Raw genomic sequence first — 16650 nt, 5'->3', positions numbered from 1 at the left:
CACGCAGAGAAGCAAAGTAAACAGAAGGCAAGTGATATTTTTCTTTATTCAAGTACTTACATAGAAATAACAAAACAATTGCATTACAACAAACTGAAGAAGTGCCAAGTAAACAGGGGAGTACATCTCCCCATCACAAGGATATAGTAAAATTCATTTCAATATTCAGCTCATCATAAAAGGACCTTATTATAAGGTAATTAAAAACATGAAATAGGGCTTAAAGACATCCACAACATTTTTTTTTAAACAAGACCCCTTGTTTTCTTTAAAGGAACAAAAAAAATTAAAATTAAAATAACAAAAAAAAAGCCAACAGAACAGTTATCCCAGTGTGTGTTTGTTTTTCAATTGTCTGTCTTGAATTGTTGTCAGGGTTTATCCCATTTCACCCAATGTGACTTTTATTTTTCATGCATAATAAAGAAATGAGCACCACCCACAGCATCCGAGGGTAGCACTTTGGAACATTTCCGTGCACATGCAAAACATGAGGATATACTGTAATGAAAAGGAAACACAACAACACAACAGAAAACAGTGAGTATCGACTCCATCTGAACACCATAGTGTCACTGTTGAAGACCACAAAATCCCTGAAGCCACCCTGTAGTCCATAAGATGACATGAGTAGCCTATAATATCTACACATTATTGAAATCTCTTCGACGTGAGTTGTTGTTTTTTTTTTCTTGTTTTTTTTCTTTTTCTTAAATCTTGTAATTATTAATTTTCATGAATGAGCCCAAGTCTATTGCCCTGCCCAAGGCCAACTTCACGGAGACTAAATCAAACAGTTAAACACAAACATTATCACAAGTCTGCCTTCAGCTGCAAGCGGACTGAGGTCACATTTATGATTTGTTGCTCCTGTGGCGTTCTCATCCCATATTGTTTTTGATCAGCCAACCCTGCAACCCAGTTTGGCACAAAGATGGCTGCTGATGTTGGCTCAGATCCAACATGGAGCAGAGAACGAGGATGAGGCAAATTCCAATTTCAGAGCGTTCAGCCGCCCACTTTTTGGACAATAGAACATAAAAAACATAAAATAAATTATTCTTGGAGAAGCACTATTAAGAGGGGGGTTGTTTCTGAGTTTGTTTAACAAGTTATTGACATATATCTATAACATTCACACATTACACAGAAGGATTATTGTTCAGAAGAACATGGTGCAGCCTGTATTGTTGCTCAACCACCAAACTATAGTGAGGGAGTGGGATGGAGGGGCATCATATAAATTTTACAAAATCTATCGGTCCATTACAAAAGTGTCACGAAACAAAAGTGACAAACACAGTGAGATGATGACTCTGATGAAATATTGAGTTTGCAAAGTTGTAATTACATGGCTTCATTTAGATGTGGAAATAGTTTGGTGTAGTCTCCGCCTCACTCTGCATCGTTCCTTGACACAAAGCAACATAAACACAGTTTTCTCTCAGAGGAAGCCACATTCTATATATTATAATTAAAAACATCCATTCTCACCAGCAAAGTGTTAAATCAAGAGCACACAAGAGCATACTTTTTGGTCAAATAAATTCAAAATGAGTCTATAACGATCAGTTTCTAACATCAAATTATTCTAGGTAAACATTAAAGATAAACATTTTGTATTTCCTATCACCTCATGTGCTATACTATATATTCTTTTGTGCTGACTCCATGAGGCTGTCTGCTACATGATGTTTACATTAGAGTCCATTACTCATTGCAAGATTAAACCTGGAAAATCCCAATCTAATGTTTGAATCTCGACGATCTGGGATCAGAAATAAAGGAAGCTGTGTAACGTAATGTGTAGAGAGTTACATTTCTAAATATTTTTAAGTTGTGATTTTCATTTCTGTTGTGTTTCATTGGGATGAGCTCAGAAAAGTTTCATTTGTCGATAACCATCCATGCAATAAAACAACTTATTTTTTTATGATACAAAACTATTGATTTACGGTTTGATGTTACAGGGTGTGTAACCTTTTAAACTATCTGGAAAAGTGCAAGGAGGTCTGTTCATTTAACCATGTAGATGAGCTGAGAAAAGACTCTCTGAGGCCAAATTAATTGGAAAATAAGTGGACACTTGCCAGGAAGCTCAGCAGTGAAAACTGGTTGTTACAGGAAAGGGAAAGCATGGATGTGGAAGCTCATTTCTGTATGCACTCTGATCTCTGTGGCACTGCTTTTCTAAACCTTTCTTTTGCCCTTGCATTTATCAGTCGATATTCTCTTTAAGTCTGACTGCCGTGTCTACTGACCAGTACATTATATTTGTCTCCAGCTGGTAACAATGTTTACATAAATTCTCTGCCTTGCATACAGCCTACACTCCTTAACAGTCAGAGAGCACATCCAATAACCACAAATATTGTCAGTCAAAGTCGATGGAGAGGCGAATGTTTCTTTTTAAAAGAAGAGAAGTTTATCTGGTGTTTGAGCAGTAAATTTAAACAATAAAACCAGAAACTATCTCAGCACATGGACACGGTTAATACTTCTCAGATAATACATCGACAGTAATCGATATAAATTTGAATAATTTGTTTGAATGAACCAATATTTTTTGACACAGTGTCTTTTATAGTAGCCCTGGCAGAAGTAAATACCTCATGATTTTCAATATCTGCAGTCTTATGCATTCTGTATTTGTCAAAATCCACATTTTTGTTACCAAAAGTATCATGAAAAATATGAAAATGCCATATTAGTATCTCAGTTATGTATTCCTAGAGGGGAAAAAACCCTCACAGAGATAAATATAGAACAATATTTCTGAAAAAAAAGGCAGTTATGAAACGTGGTCACTGCTGTGCATCTGTGAATATTGTTACAACACACTTTAAAGATCCCATAGAAGCTAATAGATAGAATAATGATACAAGAGGCATTTACTTCTATCAGGACAAAGATCAATAAGGAACCACACATGGAAAAATATTGGCATTGCCCAGAAATGTATTTTGGATCTAATCATTTAGTCTCAGAGAACAATCAGTGTTTTCTATACAATGGGGGAAGATGTGTTGGTTGAAATAACTGATTGCGACTGTAATGGAGATACACAAGATGTGAAAAAAAAAAAAAATCTTGTTGTTTATTCAGAGAACACATTAGTGCTTCCTTAAACCAGTTACCACTTTAAAGCGTACAGATGGTGCAAATGCTATTATTCTTCTTTTTTCTTCTTTTTTTTTTCTTTTTTTAAAATCTTTTATGGAAGATAATACACCATATCTGGCACTACTGTAGTGCTCCAAAAGATTTTTGCAATGACCTATGACAACAAAATATTCTGTATTATAACTACATTACTAAAAGCTTTAAGACACATTCCGCACAAGCATTCAGTCAATTGAAAGTTCTTGTTTATGCAGACATTTGTATTTACATAGTGTGCATGAAGGCATGCACATATATGCACAATTTAATACTGAGTTATTGTGCATTTGACACTTGAGTACAAAAGTGAAACTTCTACTGTAGCTACCTGCATACATGTTTGTATACTGTACAAAAACAACAACTGCTTATAGTTTACAACTCAGTCTCAGTCTCGCTGTATTAAAAAAAGATGTAAACATGAATTTGGACACTTTCAATTTTTCTCTTAGCATTACGCTGTTTGTCTTTTGGTGACTTAAACCAAGTGGTTTAGTCTTTTTACACTGTGAATCCTTATTCATCTTTGCTTTCATATACTGCTGGTTTTTGCAACCCAGTGTCATTTATTTAAGTAGTTCAGTCTGTCTAACTGTGCTCTTAGTTAATTTGATTTACGGGTTTGTGGCATATGTCATGAATATATTGCATATAATTGCAGAACTCAAGAAAACTGAAGAAAAAAAAATGAACAGTATTGGTGAGCTTTTCGAAAAAAGCAACAGAAATTACATCTGGTAACACCACATAAAGCCACAATATAAAAAGGCAACAAAAATACACAGTGTCTCTCAGTGACTACAAATAAATAAGTATTGGCAAAGGCATTGATTGCTGCAGGCATGTTTGTTTTCTAAGTACAGGTTACAGGACAAGACACTGTTTGCTTTGTGTAACCAAGTTCAGTCATTATCTAGATTTAACCAAATTGTGCTGATAAATCTAAATCTGAGATACGTTGTTTGTATCTCATCTGTCCTTTTAATTCAACACGTGTGCTAAGCTGATATCACTTTTATGTTTGGCAAATGTCAGGCACAATAATAAGAACAAGGTTGGCTGTATCACCACAATACATTTGGCACATTCTTTTTGAGAAACCAACATTCAAATAGAAAATAAAAAATAAAACACGACACCTCAAAGAAAACAACAACAACAACAACAACAAAAAGACAGTCAAGTGCCACTAATAAGGTATCCATGACAGTACACAAATATAACCAATTGCACTTTTAAACAGCCTAATAAAATTAATGCATACCTCCCAGACAACTCACCCTTTAACTGAGCTCCATTGTAATTTTTGTCTGTTTTGACCCCTGTGATGAATTCTGATTTCCTTCCAATTTAGAAATTCTCAGTAAAATTTACAAAAAAAAGTGTATCAACACCAAAACCTATAGATACACAGTGGCCTTTTGGACAGAATGTGCCGTGGTGCCCTTCTTTGTGTTGGCACTGTGTTACAGTAGCTGAGGCTCTGAGTTACTTGAAAGAGAAGGGCGTAGCAGCCTTTCCCTTCTCACTTAAACTAAAGGCATCCATCTCAAAATAGAAGGAACTGAAAAGAGCAGTGGGATGTAAAAGAGAGGAAAAGTGTCACCTATTTATCTCATAGTGGACGTGATCCCTTCTTCCTAAGTCTCTTTATGGGGCATGGTGAGGGTCCAGTCCAAGTGCACGTAGTGACGGTCATGATGTTCCCACAGTTGGCCCCCCACAGGAGCTGGGTGGCGAGCTGTGGCTCCCAGCTGCCCCACTGCTCTTGTCAGCTGGCTTCTTGTCCTTCTGTTTCAGGTGAACCTTTGCATGTCTCTTTCTCTCATCACTTCTGGCAAACTTGCGTCCACAGAACTCACAGGAGAAGGGTTTCTCGCCCGTGTGTGTGCGGATGTGTGTGGTCAGGTGGTCACTTCGGCTGAAGGAGCGCATGCATATTCGGCACTGGAAGGGTTTGTGACCTGTGTGGATGCGAAGGTGACGTGTGAGCTCGTCTGAGCGTGAGAAGCGTCTGTCACAGTTCTCTGCCGGACAGGCGTGCGGCCGTTCATGGACAGGGGTTTTGCTGGGACGGTTGGGGTACTTCCGTGGTCGGATGGGTTTGAGAGTGAGAGTCTGTGGTGGTGGGTGGTGCTGAGGAGGGTGCTGCTGCCCGCCGATGAAACCTGGGTGAATCTGCTGCTTGTCTTTGAATGCTCTGATGGTCTCCAGGGGTGTGATGGGAGGAGGGTTGACTCGAATGGGGTCCATGGTCTGGAAGGGCTTGTGCTCCATCACGCCAACCTCCCCCTGATGATGGAAAAGGTTGTAGTCAGGGATCATGGAGAAAAGGCTGCCATCCATGGAGGCTTTGGATGTGGAGTGATAGTCATTGCCAGGGTAGGCTAGAGCCGTGCTGGTGGCAGGGCTGTGATGGAAGGAGACCTGGTCCTGGTACAGGTCGCTGCAGGTGGAATAGGCAGGCAGTGGGGGACCATATACCTGCTCCATATCTGACGTCTGTCCGCCCATGCTGGCTGCGGAGGATGATGTCTGCGTCGTTACCGTGCCGGGTGATGGAGAAACGCCCAGGATCCCCGCGCTGACAAGACTGATAATATTGTTATCAGAGCACCAGCCCGAGCCGCCAATGCCACCTGACGGAGGAGTGTCAAAGGCAAACTTCCCCAGATAGGTGACAGTCTGCCCGCTGCGGTTGGACTGGAAGCTGGATCCATACTGAATCTCTGCCGATGCTTTCTCGCTTCCCATGCCCAGATCCATGATATTATCTAGATAAAAAGCAAATAAAAAACAGAAATCGTGAACAAATCATCCACGTGGTTGCTCAATCATGAACATGAAATGCAATCAGTTGGGGAAAAAAGATCTGTAAAAGTGATAATGTGGCACAAGTTGTGAAGAAAAGTCTGGAAAATTCACTTTGTCAAGCTGTTTGAACTTGTCCCTGTCTTGTCCAAAATTCAGATATTCTGCATATTTCTGCAATAGAGTGCCAACAAGGGACCAAAAATAAAAGAAGTCCAATAAAGAAATGTGAGCGCTGTCAGACCTGTAAGTTAAGTGAGTGACTTCTGCATGTGAGACAGTGGTGTCTCTCTCTCTCTCAGATCCCACAAGCTCTCATAAATCAAGACCTAAACACCCCCTTTGATCCAGTCATTGTGTCCCTCAGGAGGACAGCCAAACTGAATGGCAAGATCTGATTTCTTTACAGCAGGGAGGATTATAAGGCAGACGCCACATCTATCACGCTCAAGGATTCAAAACACATTTGCAGAAAAGAACATCTGCACATAATCGGGGTAAAATATTTAAACGTTTCCTATCGAATGTCTGCATTATTGAGCTTAACAACATTTTCACAAATTTGCTTGATATTTGAATTGTACAGAATCTTACGCTTCACACTGAATATGCACGCACAATAACACACACACACACTCTCTCTCTCTTACACACACACACACACTCACACACACGTTTAACTTATTCCAAAGACGCCATAAAAACCATCAAATGTAGATGTGCTTAATGGGGATACGTTTATGTGCTGATCATGCTCTGAAAGCTTAATGTGAGACATTTTAAAAGGAATTCTTCTCTCAAACAGAAGTTAAAATAGACGTCTCTTTTCATTTGCAGGGAATCATACACAGGGGTGCTTATATACTCACTCCCAGTAATTACAGCCTGCAGGAATTTGGCTAAAGGCAAATCATAATGAAACAAACAAAGCAAAATTACGTATATTGCACAACACTGTTCAACACATGAGGTACATGGGAGCATTGACACTTGTGGCATATTTTTTTTTTACTTCTTTTTTTATATGACATTTATAAAAAGGAAAAATTAAGCTTGAGTTGATATTTTATTTGAAATCTTCAGTCCTTTGGGGGTGATTTGAACAGTGGGATATTTAAACGGAATAAGGGGCATGAAATAAAGTCCCCACTCTTTTCTTATAGGTCAGGATTGAAGAGCACAGCATACACCTGCTCCACCTGTAAAATCACAGCATGGTACTCTAAAAAAAAATATTATTGTTTTTTTGCTCAAAAATATCATACATGCAAAAATTTCATATACATAGATTTTAGAGTTTATAATTTTCACTCAGATCAGACGTGAATTAAAACACCTGCACGCCTTTTTATTCTCTCCAGTTGTTTAAATTGATCCTGTCAGAAGTCACATAAAATACATTTTATTGCCGTGTTTATAGAAAAAAATGTAATATCTCACGTGTGTGTCATGAACTTCAAGTCGCTTATATTTAATTCGCTTCTATTCAAAATAAATGAAGTATACTATTTATAAGACTTGGCGCTGGGATTATTAATGAACGCACATTTCCTGGGTGCATAAGAGGAGCATATTTCGAGTTAAATTCAAACTGATGGGTTGTTTTTAATTTGTGAATTTATATAAACATAAGATTCGTGATAAAGTCCACTGAGGTTAATTGTGACCACTGCATCACATCCTGATCTTTTCAGCCACACCAGAAAACTTCGGATTTAGCAGATTTCGTGCAGCATTGACCCATCACCTCACAAGGTGAGTCTGTACAATTAGTGATTGATTTAATGCCAACACTGAGCCGAAGCAGTAAGTCATCTTTATCTAAGCGACTCAATTAATCAGAAATATACGTTAAGCAATAAATCAATAAATCATATCCGGCCTCAGAATTTAGTGAATATAAGATGGTTCATGGGCCTGGTGTTTAAATATGTTTCATGTATATAGGGAAAAAGCAGCCACACACGCCTACTGAAACCCAATCTGTGACATGTTAATAGAGTTGTGAATGAAAGTCATTGTCTAAAGTAGTTGACCCATCTTTGCGGGTGGATATTAGATTCATAAATGAGTGATATTTGTAGTTTAACCACATTAATTGGACACATTTTTCTCATAAGCTTTCAGATTTCTGTTTCAATCTGAAGCCGATTGCGGCTTTTTTTTTTTTTTTTTCCTTTGGTGGAGTTTGCGTAAACGAGCCTTTTTCTTTCACAGCCGTTCATAACACATTTCCTCAAACACGCCTCAGCTTTGGAGAATTCAATTCATCACTCTAAATGCGGTAGATTTGCTTAAATATAAAATCTTAACTGATGATTTATTTCATAATAATAATAAAAAGTTTTGATATGAGTCCAGTTGCCCCCTTTTTTTTCCACGTTGCGTTTCTGATATTTCGGCTGTACGGACGAGGGAGAAAAGAAAAAGGACAACACACACACACTCACACAAAAAATCACATGGTTGACCTGAAAGTGACTCATTTTAAAATGTATCTAATTCATAGAGCGGGTTACTGTTACACCTGACCCCCGAGAAAGTATTCAGTACGGGAATCTGCCTTTGTGCGCAACAGCCAGAGCGCAAACAGGTGCTCCAAGCCCCAAGACAACTGTTGCCTTTCGCGCACATCGCAGTTTGAACCACTTGAACCAAAACACACACACACACGAGAAACTAGATTTAAAAAATCTTACCTGTGTTCATCTGTGAATAGTGGTTAATAGATTCCGTATTGGTGAAAATATTCATAGACGTCGGGATGTCCTCTTCTGGGTAGAGACTGTCAGGGATCGTGTTTATTAAACTGCTCATGGTAAGAGGGAGCTTCTCCGCTAGTTTCCCTGTCATAGCAGTTATATTCAGTCCGACATTTATACAGGACAACGCGCAGGTATCCAAGTAGTTACACACAAAAAAAATACAGCGGGTTGTTCTCAAAAGTGTAAAAACACAGGTGTGGATCAGGCGTGGATACAACAAAAAATAAAAAAATAAAAAAGAAGAAGAGAGGCGCAGGGATGGATCCTGTTGCTGTAGCTTATCCAAGTATCCCGCGGAGGACGAGCAGCGCTGGTTATCTCCTCCTGTGTGATCACACGCTATTGTTGTTATTAATCTGATCACTGTGGAAGCTGATGGGCTGCTTGTGGGGGAATTTGAAGTCTGTGAATCAATGGAGGAGGTGGTGGTGGTGTTGGTTGCACAAGAGCGGCTCTACTTGCTCTATTGGAGCTGGATAGGGGACTCCAGTTTGCTTGTATTAAATAGGGGGATGGAACATTTGCGTGACGTAGATGACCATATATGGACAGAGCACCCAGAACAAGGCTCTCCGCGCGTCAGTCGGTGGAAACTACAAGTGGAGGCAAAAGGCTCCGACAGATAGACTGATAGAAAGTTAACCAAAATCTACATGTCACCTCCAGCTGCGCGCTTCTCCAGGATTGTGCCGACGGTTCTCCTTCATTCCCGTCCTTGTGGAAAACATGACTTCTTTGTATTATTGTACAGACACAACAGTGGACTATATATATATGTGTGTGTGTGAGGCAGGCTCTTTGTGCAGCAGTGTGCGTGAGGAGAAAGAGTGTGTTATGGCTGTAGGGACTTTTAAACTTTTTTTTTTTTTTATCCAAGATATGACTTTAGTGCTTTTAGTTTGAGCATGCACACACTTTGTGCCGTCCTGTCTTACACTGCTCCAAACCCCCGTTTCTTTTTCTTTTGTTTTGTTTCATGCAGCAACACTTACAAAGATAATTGACTCAGTTAATCGCTTGTAAATATTGCGCCGCGCTTTTGTAAATCCACAAGGATTTTTGCTTTGACTTGGTGCCCAAGTGACCGCTTAAGTGGAAACTCCAAATAAGGCAGTGTCCGGCCCCGCCCCCTTTGTGTCTCTATTTGGACATGTGAGTTCCGGGTGAAGTAGTAGTGGAAAGTGATCGGAAGCCACAGGCAGTCAAAGAGATGTCAGTGGACAAAGCGTCATGGCTCGCTTTTTTTTTTTTAAAACAATTTGCCAACTTGTGAAAAAAAAAGTTGCCTTCAGAAATATCCCCTTATGATTTTGTTTGTTACCATAACAGCTAAGAATAACTAAAAGCCAGCAGGGTCATTCAAATGCATCACTATCATAGTTTTTAAGCTTTTGTACTCTCACAGTTGGTGTGAGCTTCATATATTTTCTGCTGTGGCTGCAACAATATAAAACACACAGGCCTTTTTTTTTTCTTTTTTTTTTGTGTGCAAAATTCACAGAAAATATTGAATGAAATGTCAGAGCCTGAATATTCAGACCTGAGAAATTAATAGTACCTCAATGAACCAGAAGTGTAAACAGAGTGTGTGGGAGAATTAGTCTGAATCATGCTCTGTGTTTAGGGGGCTTACACAAACAGAGCAGCCAGTGATCTTGTGTGTCTCATTACCACAGGCAAGTCCTCCATATGTGTGTGTGTGTGTGTGTGTTGTATGAGCAGCAGTCTTACCATCAGGTGCAGTCCAGTCCTCTCAGGGTGTCTTGCTTCCAGTCTTGTACCTTCAACCAACAAAATAGGCACAACACTCTGCCCTCGATGGACTTGATCTTGTATCTGACAGAAAATAGATTTTCAATGTTTACTTAATCATCTGCCTTGCTCACATCATACTGACTCACTCCCTCATGTGAACTAGTTCTCTCTCTCTCTCGTCTTTTTTTTCTTCTTTTTTTTTTTTTTTTACACATCTGTCCAGGTCAAAAGTTAAAATGGTCATTTGTCTTGTGTTCGAACAGTTCTGTCGGCCTGTATGTGTGTTAAGAGGCTGTTTATGTTGTCTTACATTTTTAACATTCATGCTCATTAAAGCTTATTATTGAGTGAATGTCTTACTTGTTTATATTATAAATAAAACACAACCATAAATGTATTAGATGTACGTGGTTTGGACTAAATAACAGGGAAGCCTAACAGTAAAACATAATGTGGAACAATGCCATAAACATAAAGACTATCATAAGCATATGTAAGGTAGTATTTATTGCAGGGTTATAACATCTGATTGCGTTGTCCGTTGTTCCTGTTTTTGTCCAGCTCATTGCACAAGTTGATGAATACATTATGAGAGTGGAAAAAGGGTGCCCAACTGTCGCATTTACAGATGCAAAGCGTCAAGAGAATCCTGTCAGGTGAGGTCGAGGACCCACTGTGCCTTGGTGGGTCTCCTCAATGGGAGGCGTTTGTGTGTCTCTGTGGTTGGAAAGTTGGCCAGCCCTGCTGGAACACCTACCTGTTGCAGGCTTATTTCCTCGACTGTGAGCTGGGTCACATGGGGCACGCCTGCAGTGTTTGTCAATGGCTTGCAGCGTTGGATCCTCTTTGACTGCAGCGTCCTGGCTCCTTTGCATACCGGGATTCCATGGAAGCAACAGGCTCATTTTAAAACACAGTGGAAAACTAACCAGGCACTGTGGATATATAGTCAAATTAGTTTTGTTTTTCCAAGCTTCATGGGGAAGACTGATATTGTTGTTCCTTGCTGTTAATGAAAGAGCTGGAAAAATAAAAATATTGACAGTTATGACAGTTATCACGAGCATGTATAGTGAGAAATATCTCGCACATTATGACAGGTTGAAGCACTAACACACCTTTATTTAAGCTTAAGAGCATCACATTCTGAGTCATACAGAGATGAAAGTTAAAGAGTAGCACGAAAACGTCACAGAGTTTGATCATTTATTTACTTATCCAGTCCAGTATTTTACAAAGGTTCAAAATGAACATCATTAAACTCACTGTTAGATTCACTGTTGACTTCTGCATATGTGCAGTTCCATTTTTTAACAGTTAACAGTTGAGATAAAAATGTATTTAAGATACAAGGCCAGCACAGATACCTTAGCACCTTTCAGAGGTCAAAACATTGTGGGAAAGATCCAAAAAATAAAGATATTAATGTGAATTATTATTCCCTGGGTTGGACTAAACCACGCTGAATCTCTGCAGTCAGATTTGCAGAGCAATACGAGGGTCAGGCGCACAGAAAATAAATGCTGCATAAAGGTCAACAGGGGTCAGCAGACCATACTGTTGACATGCATTGAACAGATGTCGCACTCAAATCCATTTTGCCGCTGCTCACAACAAGCGATGAACTCCAGGAATCCTCCAGTAAAATAAATCTCCTGCACTTTTTCACTTCAGCAGATAGAAAAGAATAGAGAGACTCGAGTCATCGTATGCATATTAGATCACTTAGTGCCGGTTAGGCAATTGAATTGATTATACAAATTCCTTTTAATTAATGTAAGTTTGAATAAATTAAGAAAATATTAAATGCCTTTCCCATATCATCAGGGAATGCGAGAAGTTATTTTTTTTCACAGGAGGCAATATACTGTGCAGCGATGAACTACAGCTGTCAGTTTTTCTTAATCAGAATATTTCTCTAACTCTCCTGACATTTGGAGTAAAAATAAACACATTCAAGGAAGCTGAGTGGCAAAACCCAGCTGTTTTGGCAGGTTATCTCCAAGATATAAAGGAGAAAAAGAAATGCACAGTATATTTGGAAGTACAAATCTTGGCATTTCAATGGTGCACTGATGGATTCAAGTAGGTGGTTTTTTTGGAAGAATGCTCTCCCACTTGGCATGCTTCACAATGAGTGTGGAATTATACTCCACTTGCCAATTGTTAAAAATGTGATTTCATAAGTCAAATAAGATGGGTAAATCAAGGTCAAGAGCGATATTCCAACTGACGGATGCTTAACATTTGTTCAAAAGCGAGTGGACTGGGCTGTCTAACTGTGAGCTTGTGTGCATTGTTTTGGTTGTTTTGTTTGTCGACGCGGCTGCTTAGACTGCTAAGTCGGGGAAGCAAACAAAGTAGATGCAGGACAATTTGATCAATGATCTCCCAGAGTTCATCAAGAGGGCACATAGGGGTTTACCAAGGCTGGCTTAACCACCAAAGGAACAAAAAAACTCCATTACCTACTCCTGCCTAGCCCACTGATGAGACACCAAATTAGGGTCAATGAAACCACCAACTAAAGATTGATCATCAGAACATCAAAGTCCCTCATGTAAATCCAGCCTTTTTCAGACATCTGGGGTATTGATACAAACCCCTCCCAGAGGAGAGTTGCTGGTTAGAAACCAATATTCCTCATGGGGGGTACTCTGACCCACCCTCTACAAAGACCTAAGAAGTCTGAAAAGTATCTCCTCGTGAAAGGGTTGAAAAGTTTACCCACACCATCCTCTACAGACCTTCCAGGTAGGCCTCTTATGCAACTGTCCAAAGTTCAAAATGGGTTCAGAGTCCCAAAGTTACATTCAAGGACACTTGAACGTGTTAGAGTAGCTTTCACCTCAAAAAAAAAAATCAATCAAGGACCTGAAAACAGCTCAATGTTTCCAACTGAGGTGAGAGTGGTCAATGGAAATATGATAAACAATTACACAAACAACTTCCTTCACCCAATACACCACAGGCTCTGCAGCCCCTCCCCCTGCCCTGTCACTCTGTAGAGTATTTTGGTTCAAGTTCCACTGCGGCATCCGGCTGTGTTGCGGTCTCGGTTTCACCTCCCACTTCCTTTTTTTGGCCCTGACGTGTTTCCGCCCCTGAATTAGAATCAACTCTTTCCACACTGAGTTGTGATATCAGGCCGTCTTCCTTCTTTTGCCGACAGCGTTCGGAAACTAATAAGAAATCCCCAGTGAGGTCAAAATCTATCTCCCAAATCCTTCGCTCCGGACCACGTGACAAGAGATACAGGGCAACATCAAGAGAAAGCAGCTGCTGTAACACAAAGAGGAAATCTCTCTCTAACTAGGTGATAAGATAAAGCAAAAAGGGCTGACCTGTTGCAAGCTTTGAAGAACTGATGCTGTATAATTCGAGAAACGTGAGGAAACATCTTATTTTCTATTGTTGCACTGACAGATTCTTCTCTCCCACAACATTTTACAGACATCTGAGCATCTTCAGTCTTTGTAGTTTTGGGTGAGAAACTGCAGCACGGCCACAGGCTTTCCCAGATTAAACCTAGTGACGAAGGCTTCGAGATCCCATTTACCTGTGGGAGCAGGGAGACACATGAAGACAGAAAATTATTAGTACTTAGAAATATTTGGAGGTGGAATGAAATGAACAAATGAGTTTGTTTTTCAGTCTGATACACAGCTGATTTGCAAACAGATCAAAATAACTTAAAGCAGTTAAAACTCACATGTTTATAATACAGCATGTTTTTATCCTAACAATATCCTACATAAATTTAGCACAGTCTGAGCACAATCTCTTGTGCATTACAAGTGTATTTCTCATGACCGCTCGGTCCATGTTTAAAAGATCTGAGGCCTAACTGAGCAGCACATGGCTCTGGGATGTGAGTCACTGAGAACAGCACTGCTGAAAATAAAACATGTTGCTGTAATGATGGAGGTGGGAACGCAAGGACGTATTGGCAAGAAGATATGATTCAATCGCCTGGACTGTTTTTTTTCTTCCCTCCCCTTTTAAACAAACACCAGACGGCCATCCGGCTGGTATGACAATATCACTTCTTAGATTTTGACAACCGCTGATTCCCTGCAGCTTCCCCTCCCTGTACAAAAAAAAAAGAGATACTTTTCACAATTATCATTCCAAGGCAAGCACATAAAAAAAAAAAAAAAAAAAAAAACCCTGCATGCTTTAAACTTTAACAGATTCTAGTGAAAATGAGTGTATGTTTGGGTGTACATAAGACAATGCCGTGCTCCGTAATCCAGGGAATCGCTGACATTCTGGTATTTCCGTATGTGGAGTAATTACATTAACAGATGCTCAAGAATAAGGAAGGAAAGTTAATCTTTTGAAAAGAAAGCCAACTATTGAAATGGTCCAAATCTGTAGAGAGAATGGTCTCACAGTTAGGGTTTGAGTCTGTCTCTGCCTGGATAGAAACATTACTGCTATTCACCTCTGGCTTTACAGGCTTTTGCCGTGGCTGTTTTCACCATCAGGCAGCCACATTTTGTATCCTCCATCATCGCGGAGGAGATATGGGAGAAGAAATACACTTTGCCACTGCCACGCACATCAAGTGCAGTCCCCTCCCATCAATGCAGGAGCGAATCACAAAGATTCATTTACATTTCAGATGCAAAATCTTAAAGTAGCGTATTTGTTCACACGTGAACCAGTAAGTTTCAGTTTAAAATGATCATCAACTACTTTTAGGCCCTTCCACATCTTCCCTACATGTTTAGCTTATGAGAATGACACCTCTGTGTGTCCAGGGTTTGCCACGAGGTGAGGCCAGGTTCTGAGCTCAGCTGGTGGAAGGTGATGAATAATAACTGGAAGATGAGCAGATGAGTACCTGAATCTTGCCAGGTCTTCTCTGTGGATGAGGATTGCCTGCAGAGAGGGCTCCAATAATCAAGAGAGGGCAATGGAGTCAAGTGACCTGTCTGTGCAGTAGGGCATGGCCCCGGTGGCCCCTCTGGCCTGTGCTTCAGTGGGAGATAATGCACCGCCTCTGCACATCCCTAAAGTCTCCTGCATGTCCAGAACAAGGCCCTAACCCTTTAGAGGTAGCACTTAGCTGAGGGGACGGCAAACTTTACACTGAATATGGGGATATAGTTCACAAGTCATGTGGCAGATCTGACTCTCTTGCATTTAAAAAGTCAAACTTTCTCTTGAAAAATTGCCTTACAGTAGTATTAGGCAACATTTCCTCTAACGGAGAATGTCACACTGAAGATCGTTTTATTGTAGACTAACGATCAGACGGAGAGTCAAAACCAGGCGCTGCTTGTAAGGCTTTACACACATAATCCTGTCTAAAGCTGTGCAATCATTGGGCGCAATCCAAAATGAGGCGAATTCACAATATCTGGTGCTATCACGCTGGCTGGTACCCTGCAAATGCCTAGACTTACAAGTGACCTTAAAATAGGCTGGTGTCTGTTTGTAGTGCAGAGACGTGTTTCCACCTCTCCCATCTGCCTGCTCATGGAAAGGACAGATAGTGTGGGACCTGAGGGCGATGTTAAAGTCTTCCTGCCTCCCCTTTTGTTTCCACCTTGCTTCTCCGTCTGGGTATGGCAGGAAGATCAGGACTGCTGTGAGGTGACACAGAACTGCTACATTTAGTGGTGTGGGCGGTGTCCCTGTTAAACCTCTTATAGTCTCTCAAAAATACTCAAAACCAAGTGATCCTGTTCATCGCAGCAGAGTGAGAGGAGCCATATCAGGGTAAGAGCTTTACAGAGCTTTATCATACAACATTCATAGTCATAATAATGCAATCCTATTATCATGAAGGGGAATTCTTTGGTGAATGTCAGAGGTTATAGGGGTCACCCACAGAACAGTGCCTCTAAAGCAGGGAAGTGTCTCACTCAGAGATGCTTCAGCGGGGCGGAAGACCTCGGTGAAACCTGTCACGAGGTTTGGCTTCCAGTCTCAGCTCACAGCCTCCCGTCAATCTAGCAGCCTGCATTGTCAGTCTGAAAGGGATGTGTCACAAGTTGGATTCATAGACTGCATGAATATAAACGTATGTAGTCTCCGTGACGTCACCCATAGGTTCCTGAAGAGCTGCTGAAACCAGCCGCTGTCAATCAAAGCAGCCATGCTGCATAACATCAAGCCGTAATATAATTAAAATTGGTAGGTTATG

The 16650-nt window shown here is 40.4% G+C and overlaps 2 protein-coding genes across 2 annotated transcripts in view; both read right to left on the bottom strand.

The window, feature by feature from the left end:
- Positions 1-28: 28 nt before the first annotated feature.
- egr3 (early growth response 3) lies at positions 29-9462 on the bottom strand. The gene is made up of 2 exons (XM_010746090.3): positions 8673-9462; positions 29-5936 (listed from the first exon to the last, which is right to left on the bottom strand). Exons 1-2 carry the CDS (start codon positions 8824-8826, stop codon positions 4858-4860), a joined length of 1233 nt encoding a protein of 410 aa, XP_010744392.1. The 5' UTR covers positions 8827-9462; the 3' UTR covers positions 29-4857.
- Positions 9463-13668: 4206 nt separating this feature from the next.
- pebp4 (phosphatidylethanolamine binding protein 4) overlaps positions 13669-16650 on the bottom strand; it is a 48168-nt gene continuing 45186 nt past the window's right edge. Inside the window, exon 7 of the mRNA XM_019275970.2 lies at positions 13669-14052. Within this exon, the coding sequence (XP_019131515.1) occupies positions 13961-14052 (92 nt within the window). The 3' untranslated portion in view covers positions 13669-13960. The remainder of the gene's footprint in view (positions 14053-16650) is intronic.

The sequence above is a fragment of the Larimichthys crocea genome, chromosome III (genome assembly GCF_000972845.2).
Source record: "Larimichthys crocea isolate SSNF chromosome III, L_crocea_2.0, whole genome shotgun sequence".
Lineage (NCBI taxonomy): Eukaryota > Metazoa > Chordata > Actinopteri > Sciaenidae > Larimichthys > Larimichthys crocea.
The sequence above is the reverse complement of the archived record's forward strand: the minus strand, read 5'-3'. Positions and strand labels throughout refer to the sequence as shown.